General features: G+C 45.4%; 2 protein-coding genes across 5 annotated transcripts in view; one reads left to right on the forward strand and one right to left on the reverse strand.

Moving 5' to 3' along the window:
• LOC144528081 (uncharacterized) overlaps window positions 1–5,881 on the forward strand; it is a 16,323-nt gene extending 10,442 nt beyond the window's left edge. For 2 of the 4 annotated variants that reach the window (XM_078266506.1, XM_078266507.1), the window contains 3 exons: window positions 974–1,081; window positions 2,240–2,449; window positions 5,170–5,880. In XM_078266506.1, the coding sequence (XP_078122632.1) occupies window positions 974–1,081; window positions 2,240–2,449; window positions 5,170–5,481 (630 nt within the window). In that variant the 3' untranslated portion in view covers window positions 5,482–5,880. Of the gene's footprint in view, window positions 1–973; window positions 1,082–2,239; window positions 2,450–5,169 lie in introns of all 4 variants that reach the window. The other 2 variants (XM_078266504.1, XM_078266508.1) reach the window with 2 other exon arrangements.
• An 8,127-nt stretch (window positions 5,882–14,008) lies between these two features.
• Window positions 14,009–16,967, reverse strand: LOC144528185 (P2Y purinoceptor 3-like). The gene is made up of 2 exons (XM_078266661.1): window positions 16,379–16,967; window positions 14,009–14,936 (listed from the first exon to the last, which is right to left on the reverse strand). Exons 1-2 carry the CDS (start codon window positions 16,837–16,839, stop codon window positions 14,009–14,011), a joined length of 1,389 nt encoding a protein of 462 aa, XP_078122787.1. The 5' UTR covers window positions 16,840–16,967.
• Between the last annotated feature and the right edge of the window lie 6,148 nt (window positions 16,968–23,115).

Raw genomic sequence — 23,115 nt, forward strand, 5'->3', positions numbered from 1 at the left:
CTTGAAAATACAGCCTATGTTCTCATGTTTCTGTGTCTAACTAATGTGAACAGAAGTCTTTGAAGTTGGTCCAGTTTTGAGTGAGTAATGTAACCCTACAGGAAGGATGTTCAGTCTGCGTCCACTAAAAGTTCTGTTGTTGCTGCTGACAGACTCAGATTATTATTCTAAGTGTCTGACAACATTATGAAAGGATCCCTACAGAGATAGACCTTTTAGTTAAAGAGGAAGATCCTTTTAGTTTAACATGAAACAGCCCCGAAATCACCATCACCAAACTCCACCAGACTCCATGTAAATAATCAGGACTTTTAGCGTGTATAGAGCCAGCATATCTCCACCAGACTCCATGTAAATAATCAGGACTTTTAGCGTGTATAGAGCCAGCATATTTCCACCAGACTCCATGTAAATAATCAGGACTTTTAGCGTGTATAGAGCCAGTATATTTCCACCAGACTCCATGTAAATAATCAGGACTTTTAGCGTGTATAGAGCCAGCATATCTCCACCAGACTCCATGTAAATAATCAGGACTTTTAGCGTGTATAGAGCCAGCATATCTCCACATGTAAATGGGTGAATTAAGGGTTTATTTCAACCAAACCAGAGTGGTGATTGTTGGAACAGTGGAAAGATGAACCAAGACGGCTTTTGATAGTTTTATTTAGTTTCTGTCCACTTTGAATGAAGTGTGTTTTACGATGATAAAAGTCCTGATTATTTACATGGAGTCTGGTGGAGTTTGGTGACGGTGATTTCGGGGCTGTTTCATGTTAAATAGACACTTAGAATAATAATCTGAGTATGTCAGCGGCAACAATACTGGACCAATGTCAAAGATTGTTGTTCCCATCAGTCACTTAGACACAAAAACACAGGAACATAGGGGTTGAAAAAACCTGAGGTACCCTTTAATAACAGAAAATTATGCTTTAACTCACGGACATCCTGAATCCCCCCCCCCCTCCAGGTGACTCTGAGTCATCGTCTCCCCCGTATCACCTATCCTCTCCCTGCTGGGATTCAGCAGTCCAGTCCGGTGGTGGCGGTCGAGGACGACGGCAGACTTCGCTTCCAGGTCACTCAAAGCACTATTATTATTATTATTATTATTATTATTATTATTATTATTATTATAATACCCCCACATCATCACATACCCTTCATCATACCCCCCCATCATCACATACCCTTCACCATACCCCCCCATCATCACATACCCTTCACCATACCCCCCCATCATCACGTACCCTTCACCATACCCCCCCCCCATCATCACATACCCTTCACCATACCCCCCCCATCATCACATACCCTTCACCATACCCTTCACCATACCCCCCCATCATCACATACCCTTCACCATACCCCCCACATCATCACATACCCTTCACCATACCCCCCCATCATCACATACCCTTCATCACATACCCTTCACCATACCCCCCCATCATCACATACCCTTCACCATACCCCCCCATCATCACATACCCTTCACCATACCCCCACATCATCACATACCCTTCACCATACCCCCACATCATCACATACCCTTCACCATACCCCCCCCCCATCATCACATACCCTTCACCATACCCCCCCATCATCACATACCCTTCATCATACCCCCCACATCATCACATACCCTTCACCATGCCCCCCACACATCATCACATACCCTTCACCATACCCCCCATCATCACATACCCTTCACCATACCCCCCCATCATCACATACCCTTCACCATACCCCCCACATCATCACATACCCTTCACCATACCCACCATACCCCCCCATCATCACATACCCTTCACCATACCCCCCCATCATCACATACCCTTCACCATACCCCCCACATCATCACATACCCTTCACCATACCCCCACATCATCACATACCCTTCACCATACCCCCACATCATCACATACCCTTCACCATACCCCCCCATCATCTCATACCCTTCACCATACCCCCCCATCATCTCATACCCTTCACCATACCTAGAGATTGGCATGGGGTACTTTCCATAAGATCATCTCTCAATGCAAATCAAACCAGCTGTTAGACTAACTGAAATACAACCATGTTAATCTCTAGGTATGGTGAAGGGACATAGTGGACAATTCCTCTTCCAACCTGTAGGGGGACCGAAGAGGGAAAAGTTCTCTAGTGTTGCTTTAATAAATGTGCTTCCGTTGCTCCAGACTAACATTACGTGAACCCTTCCTGTTTCCAGGACGGCTCTGTGAGCGCTGCGGACGTCCTGCTGCTCTGCACCGGCTACAATTTCCGGTACCCGTTCCTGGACGGGCGGCAGCTGGGCCTGGAGATCCAGGACCACGTCATGACTCCGCTGTACCGCTTCCTGATGCCACCTGCCTTCCCCTCGCTCTTCTTCATCGGCATCTGCAAGATGGTCTGCCCCTTCCCCAACTTCAACGTGCAGGTGAGCCGTGAGCGGCGACCGCTGGGTGTAAAGCCAACCCGTTCTCATTCTGAACTGGTAAAATCAGGACGTTTGGACAGTGGCTGTCAGCGTCTGATGCGACGAAAAAGGCGTCTTTCAGCGTGTTTGTGTAACGCACCGGGGAGAGCAGCAGTTAGAGAGGATTTAGAGAGGAGTATGTAAGGAGGTTGGTTTTGGGGGGGGGGTGGATGGGTCAAACACAGGACTTTCACCCAGGAGAGCGGGGTTCACGTCCCGCTTGTCACGCTTGCTATAGTACGCCCACCCACGACCCTTTCCTTAACATAACTGCGTCAAAAGGGACGACGATAGTCCCGACCAAGCGCGTTTACTTATAGCTCTAAAGGGACGTCAATAGTCCCGACCAAGCGCGTTTACTTATAGCGCTAAAGGGACGACAATAGTCCCTACCAAGGACGTTTACTTATAGCGCTAAAGGGACGGCAATAGTCCCGACCAAGCGCGTTTACTTATAGCTCTAAAGGGACGTCAATAGTCCCGACCACGTTTACTTATAGCGCTAAAGGGACGACAATAGTCCCGACCAAGCGCGTTTACTTATAGCTCTAAAGGGACGTCAATAGTCCCTACCAAGGACGTTTACTTATAGCGCTAAAGGGACGGCAATAGTCCCGACCAAGCTCGTTTACTTATAGCGCTAAAGGAGACGCCTATAGTCCCGACCACGTTTACTTATAGCGCTAAAGGGACGCCAATAGTCCCGACCACGTTTACTTATAGCGCTAAAGGGACGTCAATAGTCCCGACCAAGCACGTTTACTTATAGCTCTAAAGGGACGTCAATAGTCCCGACCAAGCACGTTTACTTATGGCGCTAAAGGAGACTTTTAGCGTCAATAAGAACGACAAAGGCACCTGACCAAGCGTCCATATTTGACGAGATGAGTGTGAGAACATGTTGGTAAAGCACACGTTTTATCACCTGGGTCAAAGGATTCTGTTTTAGCCGCTGAACTCTGAACACGCTGTTTTATCTTGACACAACGTTGTGATATTTCATTCTGAGATTATTTTCCGTTGAATATTGAAATATTACAACTTTTTTCTTAAAATATTACAATGTTATATTGCAATATTATACATTATACATTATTCTTAAAATATTACGACTTTTTAAATGTTACGACTTTTTTCTCGAAATATTACGACTTTTGATTTCTAAATATTACGACTTTTTCCTCGAAATATTACGACTTTTTTCTTGAAATTTTCTCGAAATATTACGATTTTTTTTTTAAATATTATGACTTTTTTTCTTGAAATATTACGACTTTTTTCTCAAAATATTACGACTTTTTCCTCGAAATATTACGACTTTTTTCCCAAAATATTAAGACTTTTTTTCTTAAAATATTAAGACTTTTTTTCTTGAAATATTACGAATTTTTTTCTTGAAATATTACGACTTTTTTCTCAATGTTACGACTTTTTTCTCGAAATATTACGACTTTTTTTTTTTGAAATATTACGACTTTTTTTTTTTTTAAATATTACGACTTTTTTTCTCAAAATATTACGACTTTTTTTCTCAAAATATTACGACTTTTTTTCTCAAAATATTACGACTTTTTTCTCGAAATATTACGCCTTTTTTCTTGAAATATTACGACTTTTTTTCTCAATATTACGACTTTTTTCTCGAAATATTACGACTTTTTTTTCTTGAAATATTACGACTTTTATTCTTGAAATATTACGACTTTTTTTCTGAAAATATTACGACTTTTTTTTACTACTGAACCGATACTTTTTTAAGAAAGTAAAAAAAGAAAAGAATAAAAAGGTACTAAACAACAGTCGGTGACATTAAAGAACGGCTTGTTTATTGCTAAGGCCATATGGTCAACATTAAATGTTTAATAACAATAACAATAACTTATTTCACTAGTAAATAGCTGTTGAACGACAAAAACAACAACCAGATGGAAAAGGACATTTACAATAACTTCAAATGCACCACGAGGCTGTAGTTTACCAGTTTCATTGAACGCACCGTCTGTGTTGTTTCTCCGACGGCAGCTGCAGATTGTTACATCCCGGTGTTGAATCCTCTACAGTAAAACACAGTCACACTTTACACCGTTTAGCGTTAGCTGTCAGCATTTAACCCTGTTTAATCCAGCTACTAGCTAGCGGTAGGCTAACGTTAGCTGCTGTCGAGTATAGTGTTAACTAGCTAGCGGTAGGCTAACGTTAGCTGCTGTCGAGTATAGTGTTAACTAGCTAGCGGTAGGCTAACGTTAGCTGCTGTCGAGTATAGTGTTAACTAGCTAGCGGTAGGCTAACGTTAGCTGCTGTCGAGTATAGTGTTAACTAGCTAACGGTAGGCTAACGTTAGCTGCTGTCGAGTATAGTGTTAACTAGCGTCATGTGCAGCGGTGTTTGTGTTTCAGAGCATCAGAGAGAAGAGCAGACATATCAGTGGCACCAGATTTCGGTAGCCAGGGTTGGCAGGAAGAAGATTTTTACAAGTAAATGTTCCAATAATGATCCAGGCAGAACATTCTCGTCTCCTCCTTCATTTTACAGTCCAATGGTGCTAGAACGGCTCCGGGTCAAACCTCAATATGGAATGGATTAATCTGCATTATTTTTTTCTCAGATTAATTAATTGAAGTTAACGTGTTATTTTGACAGCCCTAATATATACATATATTGATTAGATGTTGTGTCTCCAGGTGCAGTTCTGCCTGGCGGTGCTGGACGGCTCGGTTACGTTGCCGTCCTGCGGCCAGATGGAGGAGGAAGTGCGACGGGAGCTGCAGGAGAAGCTGGCGCGCGGCGTGGAGCATCGCCACCTGCACATGATGCAGCTGGAGCAATGGGACTACTGCGAGACGCTGGCGCGCGTCGGGGGCTTCGCGCCGCTGCCGCCCGTCATCCGCAGCCTGTACGAGGAGGTGTGGCGGCAGCGTGCCGTTCACCCCCAGAAATACCGAGACCTCAACTACCGGCTGGTCAGCGACGCCAGCTGGGAGGCGCTCAACTGACGCACACACGCCCGTCCAGCGACTCAGCGATCAGTCGGCCCGTAGAGCAGTATCGCCAACTGGTTTAGGAATCAACTCATCTTTAACTTTGTTTTTAAAAGTTTTTATATCAGAAATATATATATAGATAAATAAATATGGGATTCTTTCAACCTAACTGCCCAAAACTACTAATACATGAATGTTATATGAAACAGTTTTAAAACGTCTCCTGACTAAACTACTGAACTGTCTTCTGATCTGTGTGTGTGTGTCTCTGTGTGTCTGTGTGTGTGTCTCTCTCTTTGTGTGTGTGTGTGTGTGTGTGTGTGTGTGTGTGTGTGTGTGTGTGTCTGTCTCTGTGTGTGTGTGTGTGTGTGTCTGTCTCTGTGTGTGTGTGTGTGTGTGTGTGTGTGTGTGTCTCTCTCTGTGTGTGTATGTGTGTGTGTGTGTCTGTCTCTGTGTGTGTCTCTCTCTCAGTCTCTCTGTGTGTGTCTCTCTCTCTCTCTCTGTGTGTGTGTGTGTCTCGCTCTCTCTCTGTGTGTGTGTGTGTGTGTGTGTGTGTGTCTCTCTCTCTCTGTGTGTGTGTGTGTGTCTCTCTCTCTCTGTGTGTGTGTGTGTGTGTCTCTCTCTGTGTGTGTGTCTGTGTGTGTGTGTGTCTCTCGCTCTCTCTGTGTGTGTGTGTGTGTGTCTCTCTCTCTCTGTGTGTGTGTGTGTGTGTGTCTCACTCTCTCTGTGTGTATGTGTGTGTGTGTGTGTGTGTGTGTCTCGCTCTCTCTGTGTGTGTGTGTGTGTGTGTGTGTCACTCAACATCCTCTGATCTTAACTATCAGTCACAATAATTCCTAATTTCTGCCATTTTTCAAACTCAAAAACAAAGCATCACAAAAAGCTCCAAAAAAAAAAAAAAGGTGCATTTTTCAGTCGACAGGAAGACAACACTAAGGGTGCAGCTTCCAGCCTCTCAAACACGCACATTTCCTGATCTTATCCTGTTTCATATCACGTTAAACTGAAGAGCTTTCAGTTTTTGGACACTTTGACATCACCGTGGACTTTGAGAGACATTTTTTCACTGTTTTTCTGACATTTTAAAGACTTAAACTATTAACGGATTAATGTCGAAAATAATCAGCAGGAGAAAATCTCAGAACTTCTGGGATTTAAAGTCAAAATGTATAGTTTATTTTTGATCCACAGTGGCTGCGACGCGCTGTCGTGGACTCTAACTGAACACTATTATTAATAAATACATGTAAAGTATGAATTAGTAAACGTGTGTTTTGGTGTCAACAACAAACTGCTGCAGAATGAACCCACACGTTTGTGTCCCCAGCAGTGGTGTAGTCTAATGGATTGTAGTACTGTACCACCGTATATATATATTACATTACATGTCATTGAGCTGAACAAAGGATGGTTAAAATCTAAAGTCACAGTCAGTATTATAGACTGTATATATAATGGACCACCAGACCCCGTGTCTCTGGACGGAGACCAGTGGAGGACATTAGAAGCTCTTTCCCGGTGATGGCTGAGCGTTACTGAGCAGCCTCCAACTGAGCTTGAAGACGTAGATGTGACGTGAGCAACCTGTCTGAAAGTTGGAAGTCTTCTGGTAGCTGTGCCAAGAGAAATCTCAATCATTCCCAATCTAGCAGAGACGGAGAGCGTAGGTATATGTAAGGAGATAACATAGACACAGGCTCATTATTGATCACTAAAATGATAGTTAACATTAGTCATTACACTTAAACAGCTGATGGAAGTCCAAACTGCCTGAGAGCTTCTCCTGTACTATACGGTAACTCCTCTACTATGAGACAGGAAGTCTCGTGGTTATGACCCAATCGTTAGCCTATTGTTATAAAAACGTCTGCTACGGAGCCATAACGTGAGCTACAAGGTAATGGAGCCTTTTATACATTGTCGTGTTTCTTTAGAAATAAACAACGGACAAATAGAGTCTTTAAACTCTTCAGATGTAAAGGTATTCTCTGTCAAAGTGACGTCAGAATGAATGGCAGTCAATGGGATGCTAACGGGAGGTGATGGCTTGTTAGCATCAAAATGGCGCCATAGGAGCTACACGTTGTGAGGAGAAGCTGACCCCCCTTGGTCAGTATCTGGTGTGGCCACCAGCTGCATTAAGTACTGCAGTACATCTCCTCATGGACTACACTACGTTTGCCAGTTCTTGCTGTGAGATGTTACCCCACTCTTCCACCAAGGCACCTGCGAGTTCCCGGACATTTCTGGGGGGGGGTGGGGGGGCATGGTTCTCGCCCTCACCCTCCGATCCAACAGGTCCCAGACGTGCTGGATTGAGATCCGGGCTCTTCGCTGGCCATGGCAGAACACTAACATTCCTGTCTTGCAGGAAATGGCGCACAGAGCGAGCGGTATGTCTGGTGGCGTTATCATGCTGGAGGGTCATGTCAGGACGGGCCTGCAGGAAGGGGACCACATGAGGGAGGGGGATGTCTTCCCTGTAACGTTCTGCATCAAGATTTTAACCATCCTTTGTTCAGGGACCCATTTTTCCATATATATATATATACACACACACACACTCACTACCGGTCAAAAGTTTGGGGTCACTTAGGAATGTCCATTCCACTCCGTTACAGACAGAATACCAGCTGAGATCAGCAGTTTTCAGATTACATTATGTGTTTACATAATCGCAAAAGGGTTCTCCAATGTTTTCTCAGTTAGCCTTTTAAACTGATATCAGATTAGTAAACAGAATGGGCCTTTGGATTATTGGATGAATGGTTGCTGACAATGGGCACAATGTAGATTATTGCATTAAAGATCATCCACATCTTTCTACAACAGTCGAGAACCCTTTTGCAATTATGTAAGCACATAATGTAATCTGTGGGAGGAATCCCCCACGGAAGTTTTGAGCATCAACAACTTCATTTCCTGGCAACCCGTTACTTTCTCCCCGTGAACTGGTACCAGATCGTTGTGCTCCCAGTTACAGTTTTTGACGTTGCACACGTAAACAACAATGTTGACCCCTGTTGATGCTGTACAGACGCCGGTGATTAACGGTGAGAAATATAAATAAATAGGCGTCAAGTAATGTAACGTAAAGTAATTCCACACATTGTAATCAAAACAATACACATACGTTTGTGTACTACTACACAGCCCGTTCTCATTCTGAACTGGTAAAATCAGGACGTTTGGACAGCGGCTGTCAGCGTCTGATGCGACGAAAAAGGCGTCTTTCAGCGTGTTTGTGTAACGCACCGGGGAGAGCAGCAGTTAGAGAGGATTTAGAGAGGAGTATGTAAGGAGGTTGGTTGGGGGGGGTAGATGGGTCAAACAGGACTTTCACCCAGGAGAGCAGGGTTCATGTCCTGCTTGTAACGCTTGATGTAGTCACTTTTTTCTTGTCTCCCGCGTGTCACAGAACCGTACGCCAACCCACGACCTTTTCCTTAACGTAACTGCATCAAAAGGGACGCCAATAGTCCCGACCAAGCACGTTTACTTATAGCGCTAAAGGGACGGCAATAGTCCCGACCAAGCGCGTTTACTTATAGCGCTAAAGGGACGGCAATAGTCCCGACCAAGCTTGTTTACTTATAGCGCTAAAGGGACGTCAATAGTCCCGACCAAGCGCGTTGACTTATAGCGCTAAAGGGACGGCGATAGTCCCGACCAAGCACGTTTACTTATAGCGCTAAAGGGACGTCAATAGTCCCGACCAAGCACGTTTACTTATAGCGCTAAAGGGACGGCAATAGTCCCGACCAAGCACGTTTACTTATAGCGCTAAAGGAGACTTATTGCGTCAATAAGAACGGCAGAAGGCACCTGACCAAGCGTCCATATTTTACGAGATGAGTGTGAGAACGTGTTGCACTACGGGTTATGTTTATTAAATGAAGCCCAAAATATGTCGCAGACTAGAAATCGCCAGTACCAGCTAGCGGCTAGCTAACGTCAACGTTAGGTAGCCACTAGCTAACACTAGCTAGAAGGGTTTGTTGTGACTTTGCCTGGAAAGCTACCAAGTCGTGAGTCGTGACTTGAAGTCGTAACGGGCTAAAAATTGTGTCTGGAACGCAGCATGAGTACTAAAGGCTGGGGGGGTGGTTTGGTTGGACTGACGGTACTGTACCATATATATATATATATATATATATTGGCCACAATATGCCTTTGGGGGATGAGGGGGTCTGGGTGACCTCCCCCAGGGAACGACTTCATTTCCTGTATTCTGATACACTTTTATGCACCAATTTAGGGTGGAAATCCCTTTATTTAGCCTATGTGAAGAAGAAAAACACCGATGACAATTCAAAATATATCAAAAATATAATAGAAAGTATGTTGTTGCGTGTCATTGGGCATTTTTAAGTGGGTGTATGGAAATCCTGGAGCTTTCTTAGTGGGTAAACTGCGTATAGACAGACAGACACAGACAGCTGACGTCAACAACAGACTTTAATCCACATATTTCGCCACCAAACGTCCAAATACACACAAAGAAACTGCCCCGAAGCTCCAAAAACAGCAGCAGCAGCATAAAGCCGAGCCGTGCAGAGAGAAAGAACAGTCCGTGACTTACTTATTAAGCACGTGTTGGCTCTGTGTTTACTAACTAAATGCAGCAAAGTCAGCAGCCCGTTAATGCTCGACCGGAGACAGGATCAAGCTAACCCAATTTATTTATAGAGCACGTTTAAAACCAACCTAGGCTGAACAAAGTGCTGTTTGGTTTGGACATTCACTTAGTGATCCTCCAGCTTTTCATCTGGCGCCATCAAATCATTTAAATGTTTGTACATGTGCAAATTAGCGAACGTTAGCATGCAAAACACTTAACTACGATAGTGAACATGGCTTCTGTTAGGATTAAGCTCAAAGCACCACTGTCTCTAAAGGCGCTGACACATCAACCCGATAATCAGCCGTCGGACAGTCTGGCGAGGTCGGTGACTCGAGTCTGTTCAGTATGTTCCGTGCCGTCGTCAGTCGGAGGGGCCGTCGGCCTTCATTTGGGATGATTTGACATGTTGAATCCGAGGGCGGGCAGTCGGACTCAATGACCAATCTGATTGGTGGAGCACTACTCGGCAGGAAAGGCAGTGTGACTGATCAGTCTCCCCGAGTTGGTCCAAAAAGTGCCTCAGAACACACCGAAGAGACGCCGACTTGGGCGTACGTTCTGCGCGTGCGCGAGACGTAATATGTCTCCATAACAGCAGGTGGCGCTAATCTGTATTGTTATTGGTGGTATTGTCGCCCAAAGAATTTAAACCGGCAGCTGATTGGACGAACGCGTCACGTGGGTCTGGCTGCTCCCGGATTTTACAACCGAGCACGATGGCAGCTTCATATTACACAGGTGTGACTTAGGCTGGCCACAATAAAAGGCCAGTCTAAAATGTGCAAAGTTTATACCTGTCTTCATCCAATGTTTATATATTTCTGTTCTGGAAATATTTACGCAAATTAGTGCATACTTAAGAAGACAAACACAGAATAGTCGTAATGTCGGTAATCAGCTCGGGACGTTTTAATGTCGATATACAGTATTTTCGTTAAACTTTGACCCTTTTCACTTGTGTCCAGTCTCCAGTCTGTCTTCGCTTAAAAAGAAGCATCTTCTAGAAACCTTCTAGAAGATGCCCCTCGAAGACTTGGACTCGTTCTCCGTCTTGCAATCTTTCTTGGTACAGTAAGATCCTTTTAGTTTAACCTGAAACTCCACCAGACTCCATGTAAATAATCAGGACTTTTAGCGTGTATAGAGCCAGCATATCTCCACCAGACTCCATGTAAATAATCAGGACTTTTAGCGTGTATAGAGCCAGCATATTTCCACCAGACTCCATGTAAATAATCAGGACTTTTAGCGTGTATAGAGCCAGCATATTTCCACATGTAAATGGGTGAATTAAGGGTTTATTTCAACCAAACCAGAGTGGTGATTGTTGGAACAGTGGAAAGATGAACCAAGACGGCTTTTGGTAGTATTATTTACTTTCTGTCCACTTTGAATGAAGTTTGTTTTACGTTGATAAAAGTCCTGATTATTTACATGGAGTCTGGTGGAGTTTGGTGATGGTGATTTCGGGGCTGTTTCATGTTAAACTAAAAGGATCTTACTCTTTAACTAAAAGGTCTATCTCTGTAGGGATCCTTTCATAATGTTGTCAGACACTTATTAATGTCAAAGACTGTTGTTCCCATCAGTCACTTAGAGTCAAAAACATGGAAATATGGTGCAGGTTTTTTGAAGCTTTCAGAGTTTAAACTCGGCGTCCGTCTACGTTTCTGTTGAGATTTTCTCGCAGGCAGACGTGTGTCAACGTGAGCAGCAACAGCCATAAAAAAGGCTTCAGCGTTTACGACCTGCCGCCATTAGCAAACTTTCCATGAAGAGGAGTTTTATGGCCGTTAGCTGGTTAATGGTTCAAATAGGGTCCAGGTTGAAAAAAACAAAGTAACCCTTTACTGGAAAAGAGGAAAGGAATGTCTGTATTTTCCAATCCATATCTTTGAAGTGCTCACATTATGCTAATTTTCAGGTTCATAATTATATTTTCAGGTTATATCAGAATAGGGTTATGTGGTTCAATTTTCAAAAAGATTAGTTGTACTGCCCATTGCTGCAGCTCCTCTTTTCACCCTGTGTTCAGGTCTCTGTTTTAGCTACAGAGTGAGACCTCTCACTGCTGTCACATCTTTGTTGGCAGTCGCACATGCTCAGTAGCTAGGTAAGGACTACGTGCTCAGTAGCTAGGTAAGACTACATGCTCAGTAGCTAGGTAAGGACTACACGCTCAGTAGCTAGGTAAGGACTACACGCTCAGTAGCTAGGTAAGGACTACATGCTCAGTAGCCAGGTAAGGACTACATGAGCTAGCTAGGTAAGGACTACACGCTCAGTAGCTAGGTAAGGACTACACGTTCAGTAGCTAGGTAAGGACTACATGTTCAGTAGCTAGGTAAGGACTACATGAGCTAGCTAGCTGTTTCTCCAACTTCAGTAGTACAAGGCAGGATTAGCTGGGAGACTTCTCCTAAACGAGGGAACACTTCCACCTTTGTGTTGAATACCTGCAGAACAGGGACATGGAAGCAGTTCTTTTGGAGATTATGGTGAACTAGTGTGTGTTGTAGCAGTGTTTTGCCATTGAGGACGAGCTAGCATGCTAACGGTTAGCCCCCTAGCCCCCTCGTCTCAGCTAGTGACGTAGAAAGCCGTGCAGATGTTGACCAGCTCACCCGGAGACTGAAGGCAGGACACATTCAGAAACCGTATCTCACTCAGAACAGCATGGACGGTTGTTTTTCAAAGTGTGTATGCGTGTGGAAGCACCAGAGACACAAAATAACTCCCCAAATCCCAGAAAAAGTGATTTTTTTTTTTCATAATATGGGCTCTTTAAAGCGCCCATTTTCAGATTCATAATTGTATTTAGAGGTTATATAAGAATAGGTTTTATGTGGTTTAATTTCTTCAAAAAACACCAAAAAAACATATTTTTTGTTGTACTGCACATTGCTGCAGCTCCTCTTTTTCACCCTGTGTGTTAAGCTCTCTGTTTTAGCTACAGAGTGAGACATCTCACTTCTATCCCGTCTTTGTTGGAAGTCGCACATGCTCAGTACCTACTAGCTAGAAGCTAGCATTGCTAGCGGTTAGCCACCTCGTTCTCAATGGCAAAATACTGCTACAACACACATAAATTCACCCTAATCTACAAAATAAATTGTATAGAACTACTTCCATGTCCCTGTTCTGCAGGTATTCCACGCAGAGTTGGAAGTATGCCCTCGTTTAGAAGAAGTCTCCCAGCTAATCCTGCCTTGTACAGGCCGAAATTGGAGAAACAGCTAGCTGATGTGGTATTAGCTAAAGTGGTTAGCACACACCAAAATGTCTCAGCTAGTGACGTAGAAAGCCGTGCAGATGTTGACCAGCTCACCCGGAGACTGAAGGCAGGACACATTCAGAAACCGTATCTCACTCAGAACAGCATGGATGGTTGTTTTTCAAAGTGTGTATGCGTGTGGAAGCACCAGAGACACAAAATAACTCCCCAAATCCCAGAAAAAGTGATTTTTTTTTTTCATAATATGGGCTCTTTAAAGGTTTTGTTCCCAGCAGTCACTTAGACACAAAAACAATCATATCAACAGATTTTGGTTTAAGTTGAGACACTTCAGGCAAAACAATGGTTTGAGATTTTAGGCTCTTTATCTTCGTTATCTTTAATCAGAGTAGTGGAAAGAAAACATGTATTTGTGTCTGTACATTTCTTCTAAATTCACCAAAAGTTAGCATTAGACAATGCATCCTTTGCATATTTCACTGAACATTTTAGACTTGTAACACAAACAACTGGGGAAATGTATATATGTTGGTTAAATGTTGACCCTGTACACCTGTAGTATCTTCAAAATGTCTGAGTTTTACAATCCATATCTTTAAAGGTTTAGTTCTCAGAAAATCTCTTCTGCAGCAGCTGGATTTGTTTAAAGTCTCTCAAAAAGAAACCTGCTCTAAAACCTTCTAGACGATGACCCTCGAAGACTTGGACTCGTTCTCCGTGTGCACCGCTCTTTCAATCTTCTCGGCCGCCTCGTGGTCGTCCTCTTTTTTCAGGATCTTCAGCGGCCACCAGAGGGAGCCGCTGCGGCGGTCTCTGCGGACACTTCGTTCTGCCGGCCCGCACCAGGGGGCGCCCTTATCCCCTGTCAGGAAGTACAGGAGCGCGTTGAGCCAGGCGTTGCAGGACGCTAGCGGCCTCGTCACTTTGTAGCAGATGGAGACCGTCTTCATGACTGCGCAGCTGCCGAGCCGCCCTCGCCGCAGCAGCAGGAACAGCGTCCGCGTCACATGGAACGGCAGGAAGCAGAGCGCAAACAGCAGCGTGATCGTCACGATGGTTTTTATGGATTTACGCCGCCGCCTGATGTAGTGCGAGTACTGTGATCCGGAGATGGACACCGATGTTCTCTCACGGTCTCTGATTCCTTCCGTCATGCCGTTGCCGCCCGCCGGGCCGTCCTCGCCGCCTTCGCCACCTTCGAGGGAACTGGGCGGGGAACGCAGCGTCTGAAATATCGTCCTGACGACCTGAGAGTAGCACCATGCGATAATGACGAATGGCACAAAGAAGCCCAGCACGTGGAGGACGACGCCGTACGGGACGTAGTCGGCAAACTCCTTATCGATGGCGTCGTCCCAGCAGTTCGTGTATCCTCCCTCGTTTACCGTCTGAGATCCAGAGATGTTCCCGCCTTCCCTCTCCCCGCCAGGAACCACAGGGACATCGCCGCTGCTACCCCCGCCTCGCCGGACGTATCCTGTCTGGGCGAACCTGAAGATGGGGCAGGTGAGGATGAAGACGACGATCCACACCAACGCACAAGTCCCCTTGACCACGCGCTTGCTCTCCAGAGTGATCGTCCTCATCGGGTGGCAGATGCCCAAGTACCTGCGGACGACAAAATCTGAGCTGTCAAAAATATTCTAAATTCAAACGTATATTTGAGATGTAAAAATAACAAGGCATTTGAATCAGGGTTATTATAGTAAACTCAAATGAAAATATGTGATAACTTGTTTTGGGGTGTCCTACTGTGGTAACTTGGCTTGTTTCGGGCGTCCTATCTGTGATAACATTGGCTTGTTTCGGGGTGTCCTACCTGTGGTAACTTGGCTTGTTTCGGGGCGTCCTACCTGTGGTAACTTGGCTTGTTTTGGGGGCGTCCTACCTGTGGTAACGTGGCTTGTTTTGGGGTGTCCTACCTGTGGTAACGTGGCTTGTTATGGGGGGTCCTACCTGTGGTAATATGGCTTGTTTTGGGGGTGTCCTACCTCTGGTAACTTGGCTTGTTTTGGGTGTCCTATCTGTGGTAACTTGGCTTGTTTGGGTGTCCTACCTGCTTGTTTCGGGCGTCCTACCTGTGGAAACTTGGATTCTTTCGGGTGTCCTACCTGTGGTAACGTGGCTTGTTTCGGGGCGTCCTACCTGCGGTAACTTGGCTTGTTTCAGGGCGTCCTACCTGTGGTCACATGGCTTGTTTTGGGGCGTCCTACCTGTGGTAACTTGGCTTGTTTTGGGGTGTCCTACCTGTAGTAACTTGGATTGTTTTGGGGCGTCCTACCTGTGGTAACTTGGCTTGTATTGGGGCGTCCTACCTGTGGTAACTTGGCTTGTTTTGGGGTGTCCTACTGTGGTAACTTGGCTTGTTTCGGGCGTCCTATCTGTGATAACATTGGCTTGTTTCGGGGTGTCCTACCTGTGGTAACTTGGCTTGTTTTGGGGTGTCCTACCTGTGGTATCTTGGCTTGGATTGGGGTGTCCTACCTGTGGTAACTTGGCTTTTTCGGGGCGTCCTACCTGTGGTAACTTGGCTTGTTTTGGGTCATCCTATCTGTGGTAATGGGGCTTGTTTCCTGGTGTCCTATCTTTTGTAACTTGGCTTGTTTCGGGGTGTACTATCTGTGGTAACTTGGCTTGTTTCGGGGCGTCCTACCTGTGGTAACTTGGCTTGTTTTGGGGTGTGTCCTACCTGTGGTAACTTGGCTTGTTTTGGGGTGTCCTACCTGTGGTAACTTGGCTTGTTTCAGGGCGTCCTACCTGTGGTAACTTGGCTTGTTTCGGGGCGTCCTACCTGTGGTAACTTGGCTTGTTTTGGTGCGTTATGACTGACTGTCAAACTAGATTAATAAAAAGTTACATGGCATTCATTCAGTGACTGCAATCATATCACATCCATGCAGGGATAGTAGTACACAGCTGTTAAAACATCATAAAATATATGTATTTTTGAACATACTGGTATCTGATCAGTACTCGGTATCTGTTGCTACGCAAGTTCAGGTATCGCAATCGGAACCGGGAAGGTAAACACAGTATGGAACCATCTCTACCTGTGCACGGAGATGCAGGTGAGGAAGAAGATGGAGCAGTAGAGGTTGAAGTAGAAGAGGAAGCGGACGAGTCGACACATGAAGTCCCCGAACACCCAGCTGTCCCGCATCACGTAGCTGGCCACTAGGAAGGGCAGCGACAAGCCGTACATCAGGTCGGTGGTGGCCAGGTTCACCATGTAGATCAGCGACGTGTTCCAGCGCCGCGTGCCGCTACTGTTCCCGCCGCTGGCGCAGGAGCGCAGCAGCACCACCGAGTTGAGCATGAGGCTGAAGACGAAGGTCAGCGAGTAGCAGACTGGCAGGAAGACGTACTTGTAGGATTCGTCGATGCTGCAGGACGGCGGAGCGAGGGACAACGTGGGAAACGTGCCGGAGGCATTGGGAAGGATGCTCGCTGCTGCCACTGCAGCCGAAGCAATGTCTGGAGTGACGTTGGAGACTTGACTCAGTCCCATCATGAACCTCTGAAGATTATTTCAGGAAGAGCTGGTTCGCCAAACGCTCGGGGCGCCGGTGGTCCAAACGAGTAAAGAAAAGTTACTGATGATCAGGAAATAAATGCCAAAAATGTTGAAAAAGGTGACAGGAATTGTTAGAGAAACGCCAAAAAACGTTAAAAGAAAGTATAGTCAAAAAACTACATTTTCAGAAAAAAACTACCAAATTATCGTAAAACTACCAAATTATTCAAAATTATCGTAAAACTACAAAATTATCGTAAAACTACAAAAACTTGAAAAACTACAAAAAGGCAGAAAAAAGTAAAGAAAACGACAGAAAATTGGGGGAAAACAGCAAAAAAAGCGACCATGGTCGCTGAAATCTTGCGTAGGGGAACCAAGTCGTTGGGTTCAGGTTCCTCTGGAGTCATCTCCGCTGCCTCGCCGGACTTGAGTCTCAGAGCGTTCCTTCATCTCGCCGTCCGTCTGTCTGTAATCGTCAAGGACTCGCCAAGGACTCGCCAAGGATTCGTCAAGGACTTGCCAAGGACTCGCCAAGGACTCGTCAAGGACTCACCAAGGACTCGCCAAGGACTCGCCAAGGACTCGTCAAGGACTCGCCAAGGATTCGTCAAGGACTTGCCAAGGACTCGCCAAGGACTCGCCAAGGACTCGCCAAGGACTTGCCAAGGACTTGCCAAGGACTCCCCAAGGATTCGCCAAAGACTCCGAGTTTCTGTGACAAACAGAAAATAAAACATGAGCAGCAGTGGAAGTTTTCACATCCTTTACATTCTTTGGATCCTTCCCTTTTCTTTCCATCCTTTCCTCCTTACTTTCATCCTTTCCTTCTTTGCATTTCTTCCCTTTCTTCCTTCCTTCCCTTTTCTTTCCATCTTTGCCTCCTTTCTTTCATCCTTCTTTCCTTCCCTCGTCTTCTTGATTTCCCCCTACCTCCTTCCCTAGGTACTTTTTTTCTTCTTTCCTTCCCTCCTTACATACATACTTAAAAGCTTACAGAAAGTGTAGAGCTGCAAAGATGAATCGGTTAAGTGTACAGCGCTAGAAGAAGTATTCAGATTACTTCAGTAAAAGTACTAATACTACACTGTAAAAATACTCTGTTCTGTAGTGAAAATGTTACTTAAAAGTCTGTAAGTATCATCAAGAAAATGTTGTAAATGTTACAACCCAATCCTTCACATCTTTAAAGGATAACTTTGTTTTTGTCGATTCAACCTGGAGCCCATTTTCCTTTATGTTTTTGTCTCTAAGTGACCAGTTAGACTAGAGTAAACTAAAATGTGTGCAAACTCCACAGACTCCATGTAAATAATCAGTACTTTTATCATCGTAAAACACACTTCATTCAAAGTGGACAGAAACTAAATAAAACTACCAAAAGCCGTCTTGGTTCATCTTTCCACTGTTCCAACAATCACCACTCTGGTTTGGTTGAAATAAACCCTTAATTCACCCATTTACATGTGGAGATATGCTGGCTCTATACACGCTAAAAGTCCTGATTATTTACATGGAGTCTGGTGGAGAAATGCTGGCTCTATACACGCTAAAAGTACTGATTATTCACATGGAGTCTGGTGGAGATATGCTGGCTCTATACACGCTAAAAGTCCTGATTATTTACATGGAGTCTGGTGGAGATATGCTGGCTCTATACACACTAAAAGTACTGATTATTCACATGGAGTCTGGTGGAGATATGCTGGCTCTATACACGCTAAAAGTCCTGATTATTTACATGGAGTCTGGTGGAGATATGCTGGCTCTATACACGCTAAAAGTCCTGATTATTTACATGGAGTCTGGTGGAGTTTGGTGATGGTGATTTCGGGGCTGTTTCATGTTAAACTAAAAGGATCTTCCTCTTTAACTAAAAGGTCTATCTCTGTAGGGATCCTTTCATAATGTTGTCAGACACTTAGAATAATAATCTGAGTCTGTCAGCAGCAACAACAGAACTTTTAGTAGTTACCCTTTGAGTGCAGTACTTGAGTAAATGTACTTCTATTCCCCCTGCACACGGGTCATTAGTTTGGAAAACCTTGTACCGCCGGCAGCGTTTCTGCTGATGACTATGTTTCGCTCAGTTAGCCTCCGAATCATTAACGGAACTGTCCTCTGCAGTCGTGTGTGTGTGTGTGTGTCTGTGTGTGTGTGTGTGTGTGTGTGTGTGTGTGTGTGTGTGTGTGTCTGTCTATGTGTGTGTATGTGTGTGTGTCTGTGTGTGTGTCTCTGTATGTCTGTCTCTGTGTGTGTGTCTGTCTATGTGTGTGTGTGTGTGTGTGTGTGTGTGTGTGTGTCTGTGTTCCTTTGTGTGTGTGTGTGTGTGTGTGTGTGTGTCTGTCTGTGTGTGTGTGTGTGTGTGTGTGTGTGTGTTTGTGTGTGTGTGTGTGTGTGTGTGTTCGTTTGTGTGTGTGTGTGTGTGTGTGTGTGTGTCTGTGTGTGTGTGTGTGTGTGTGTGTGTGTGTGTGTGTGTGTGTGTGTGTGTGTGTGTGTGTGTGTGTGTGTGTGTGTGTGTGTGTGTGTGTGTGTTCGTCTGTGTGTGTGTGTGTGTGTGTGTGTGTTCGTCTGTGTGTGTGTGTGTGTGTGTTCGTCTGTGTGTGTGTGTGTGTGTGTGTGTGTTCGTCTGTGTGTGTGTGTGTTTGTGTGTCCTGTATCCTGTATCTTCCAGCTGATTTTTTTTTTTAAGATTATTTTTTGGGGCTTTTCCCTTTATTTTGAAAGTGGACATGAAAGGGGGAGAGATGGGGGATGACACGCAGCAAAGGGCAGCAGGTCGGACTCGAACCTGCGCTTTCAGTCTTCTTTTTTTAAAGAAAAACAAAGTCAAAGTTCTCTGATGTCAGCGTGTTAATGTGAATATGTTCTAGTGTCTTCTCTCCTCTGGGACAGGAAATCCTCCCTCCTTCTCTCCTTCTCTCCTTCTCTCCTTCTCTCTCCTTCTCTCTCCTTCTCTCCTTATATCTCCTTCTGTCCTTCTCTCCTTCTCTCCTCTCTCCTTCTCTCCTCCCTCCTTCTCTCTCCTTCTCTCCTTCTCTCCTTCTCTCCTCTCTCCTTCTCTCCTTCTCTCCTTCTCTCCTCCCTCCTTCTCTCCTCCCTCCTTCCTCTCCTTCTCTCTCCTCTCTCCTTCTCTCCTTCTCTCCTCTCTCCTTCTCTCCTTCTCTCTCCTTCTCTCTCCTTCTCTCCTTCTCTCTCCTCTCTCCTTCTCTCTCCTTCTCTCCTTCTTTCCTTCTCTCCTCTCTCCTCCCTCCTTCTCTCCTTCTCTCCTCTCTCTCCTCTCTCCTTCTCTCCTTCTCTCTTCTCTCCTCCCTCCTTCTCTCCTCCCTCCTTCTCTCCTTCTCTCCTCTCTCCTTCTCTCCTTCTCTCTTCTCTCCTCCCTCCTTCTCTCCTCCCTCCTTCTCTCCTCTCTCTCCTCTTCTCTCCTTCTCTCCTCCCTCCTCCTCTCCTCTCCTTCTCTCTCCTCCCTCCTTCTCTCCTTCCTCCCTCCTTCTCTCCTCCCTCCTCCTCTTCTCTCCTTCTCTCCTCCCTCCTCCTCTCCTTCTCTCTCGTCCCTCCTTCCTCCTTCTTTCTCCTTCTCTCCTTTCCTACCTCAACATCTTCTTCCCTTCCGTCCCTTTTTCTGTCGGTCCTTATTTATTCTTCCTTACCTTTCATTCCATTATTCCTTTCTTCCCTTTTCTTTCCATCCTTGCCTTCTGTCTTTCATCCTTCTTTCCTCCCTACTTCCTTCCTTTCCTCTGTCCTTCCAGAAAAACAGAACAAAAAGTGCCAAAAACGTTAAGGAAACCTGACACGAACGGGATGTAACGTGACAGCGCTGTACAGACTCCATCTGGATTCAAACTGCTGCCTATCAGGTGGTTTTTGGTGCAGTCAGAGCGTGAGTGGGATGCGTCTCGCTTTAAAACTTAAAGATCGGGCACAAGAATCAAGCCCGACCCTAAACCCTTACACCGTGCACGGGGTGTCCAAGCCCAGCCCGGCACATTCACTACAATCATGAGCCCGAGCCCGATTTAAACCCGACAATGTTTGAATAAGTGGGCCGTTACAACTGACGTCCTCAACTACAATTCCCAGTTGTTTGGACTACAGAAATCTGTCTCTAATTGGATTATGCAACATTTGAAGCACGTAAACTGCTGTTTGTTCATTCAGAACGGATCGCAAATGGATCCGAATGAAGAAATGTAAAATCCAATCCAATCCACTTTATTTATATAGCACGATTTTAACAAACACAAGCTTTCCAAAGTGCTGCACAAAAAGATAAAACAGAAATAAGTAGAATAAATAAAATGCAATATGACAAACACAATACAAATATGCAAGTATACACACAAGATCAACACTCTACCTGGTGTTAAAAGCCAAAGAAAAGAGGAAACCTCGACCCTATAAGCTCCCTCAGCTGAATAGTGAGGGTAACAGATCAAGACATCAACATAATGAAAGCCCTGGAACCATATAGGCAACGTGACATCATGACTTCACGTAAACATACACGCCGACTTTCTTAAGCCAAGTGGCGTGTTATCTGTACGCATTTTGAGCTATCCGCGTGTATGTCTACGCTGTATACAGCGGACGTAAACACACGTGTTATCGCGAGAAGAAAGCTACGGTTGGGTTTAGGAAAAGAAGAACGGGGTCGACTTTAAACAAACAACAAACAAACAAACAAGAGCGAGGAAACGCCACACGTGGGACGTGGGATCCCCGCTCTCCTGGGTGAAAGTCCTGTGTTTTTTCGCCCTTTCATACTACTCGCTACGGCGTAAATTCACACGCAAACGCCAGGTAATGTAAGTCAATGGAGGCCAAACGGCGTTGATGAACACGCTACAAAGCGAGTATGCGTCTTGATAACACGCCAATAATGGCGTAGGAATTACACGCCATTTCATGACATCAGTCTGATATAGGAGACTTTCTTGTCTCGATCACCTAATTAATTCTGCCTCAACCCGTTCTCATTCTGAACTCGTGAAATCAGGACGTTTGGACAGTGGCTGTCAGCGTCTGATGCGACGAAAAAGGCGTCTTTCAGCGTGTTTGTGTAACGCACCGGGGAGAGCAGCAGTTAGAGAGGATTTAGAGAGGAGTATGTAAGGAGGTTGGTTTTGGGGGGGGGGTGGATGGGTCAAACACAGGACTTTCACCCAGGAGAGCGGGGTTCACGTCTTGCTTGTCACGCTTGCTATAGTACGCCTACCCACGACCCTTTCCTTAACATAACTGCGTCAAAAGGGACGTCAATAGTCCCGACCAAGCGCGTTTACTCATAGTGCTAAAGGGACGTCAATAGTCCCGACCAAGCACGTTTACTCATAGCTCTAAAGGGACGACAATAGTCCCGACCAAGCACGTTTACTTATAGCGCTAAAGGGACGTCAATAGTCCCGACCAAGCGCGTTTACTTATAGCGCTAAAGGGACGTCAATAGTCCCGACCAAGCAAGCTCGTTTACTTATAGCGCTAAAGGGACGACAATAGTCCCGACCAAGCACGTTTACTTATAGCGCTAAAGGGACGCCAATAGTCCCGACCAAGCATGTTTACTTATAGCGCTAAAGGGGACGACAATAGTCCCGACCAAGCATGTTTACTTATAGCGCTAAAGGGGACGACAATAGTCCCGACCAAGCGCGTTTACTTATAGCGCTAAAGGGACGTCAATAGTCCCGACCAAGCGCGTTTACTTATAGCGCTAAAGGGACGGCAATAGTCCCGACCAAGCGCGTTTACTTATAGCGCTAAAGGGACGCCAATAGTCCCGACCAAGCGCGTTTACTTATAGCGCTAAAGGGACGTCAATAGTCCCGACCAAGCGCGTTTACTTATAGCGCTAAAGGGACGGCAATAGTCCCGACCAAGCGCGTTTACTTATAGCGCTAAAGGAGACTTTCAGCGTCAATAAGAACGACAAAGGCACCTGACCAAGCGTCCATATTTTACGAGATGAGTGTGAGAACGTGTTGCTGCCCTTCGCCACGGTCTGCATGGCGACGCGCTGGCCGACAACAGTGTTGGGAAGGATACTTTCAAAACGTATTCCCTTACGGTAGGTTTCCACACAGCGAAATTTCGCTTCGCTCTCATTGAGGTTGAATGGAGACGAAAATCGCCCTGATTGGGTGAGATGAGAGGGAATCGCAGAGGCAAGCGAAAAAAAAACTTTATTCAAATGAGGACCACTCGATCAGGTCCGCGTACACTCAAACTTTTCAGCTAGCCGACAGGCTAATCGCTAGCATGTTAGACATTGGA

This window comes from Sander vitreus, chromosome 13 (genome assembly GCF_031162955.1).
Source record: "Sander vitreus isolate 19-12246 chromosome 13, sanVit1, whole genome shotgun sequence".
NCBI lineage: Eukaryota > Metazoa > Chordata > Actinopteri > Perciformes > Percidae > Sander > Sander vitreus.

Coding starts and splice junctions, on each gene's coding strand:
- LOC144528185 (XM_078266661.1), bottom strand. CDS start 16,839: ATGATGGGACTGAGTCAAGTCTCCAACGTCACTCCAGACATTGCTTCG. Junction 14,937..16,378: donor ACCTGCATCTCCGTGCACAG/GTAGAGATGGTT, acceptor TGTCGTCCGCAG/GTACTTGGGCATCTGCCACC.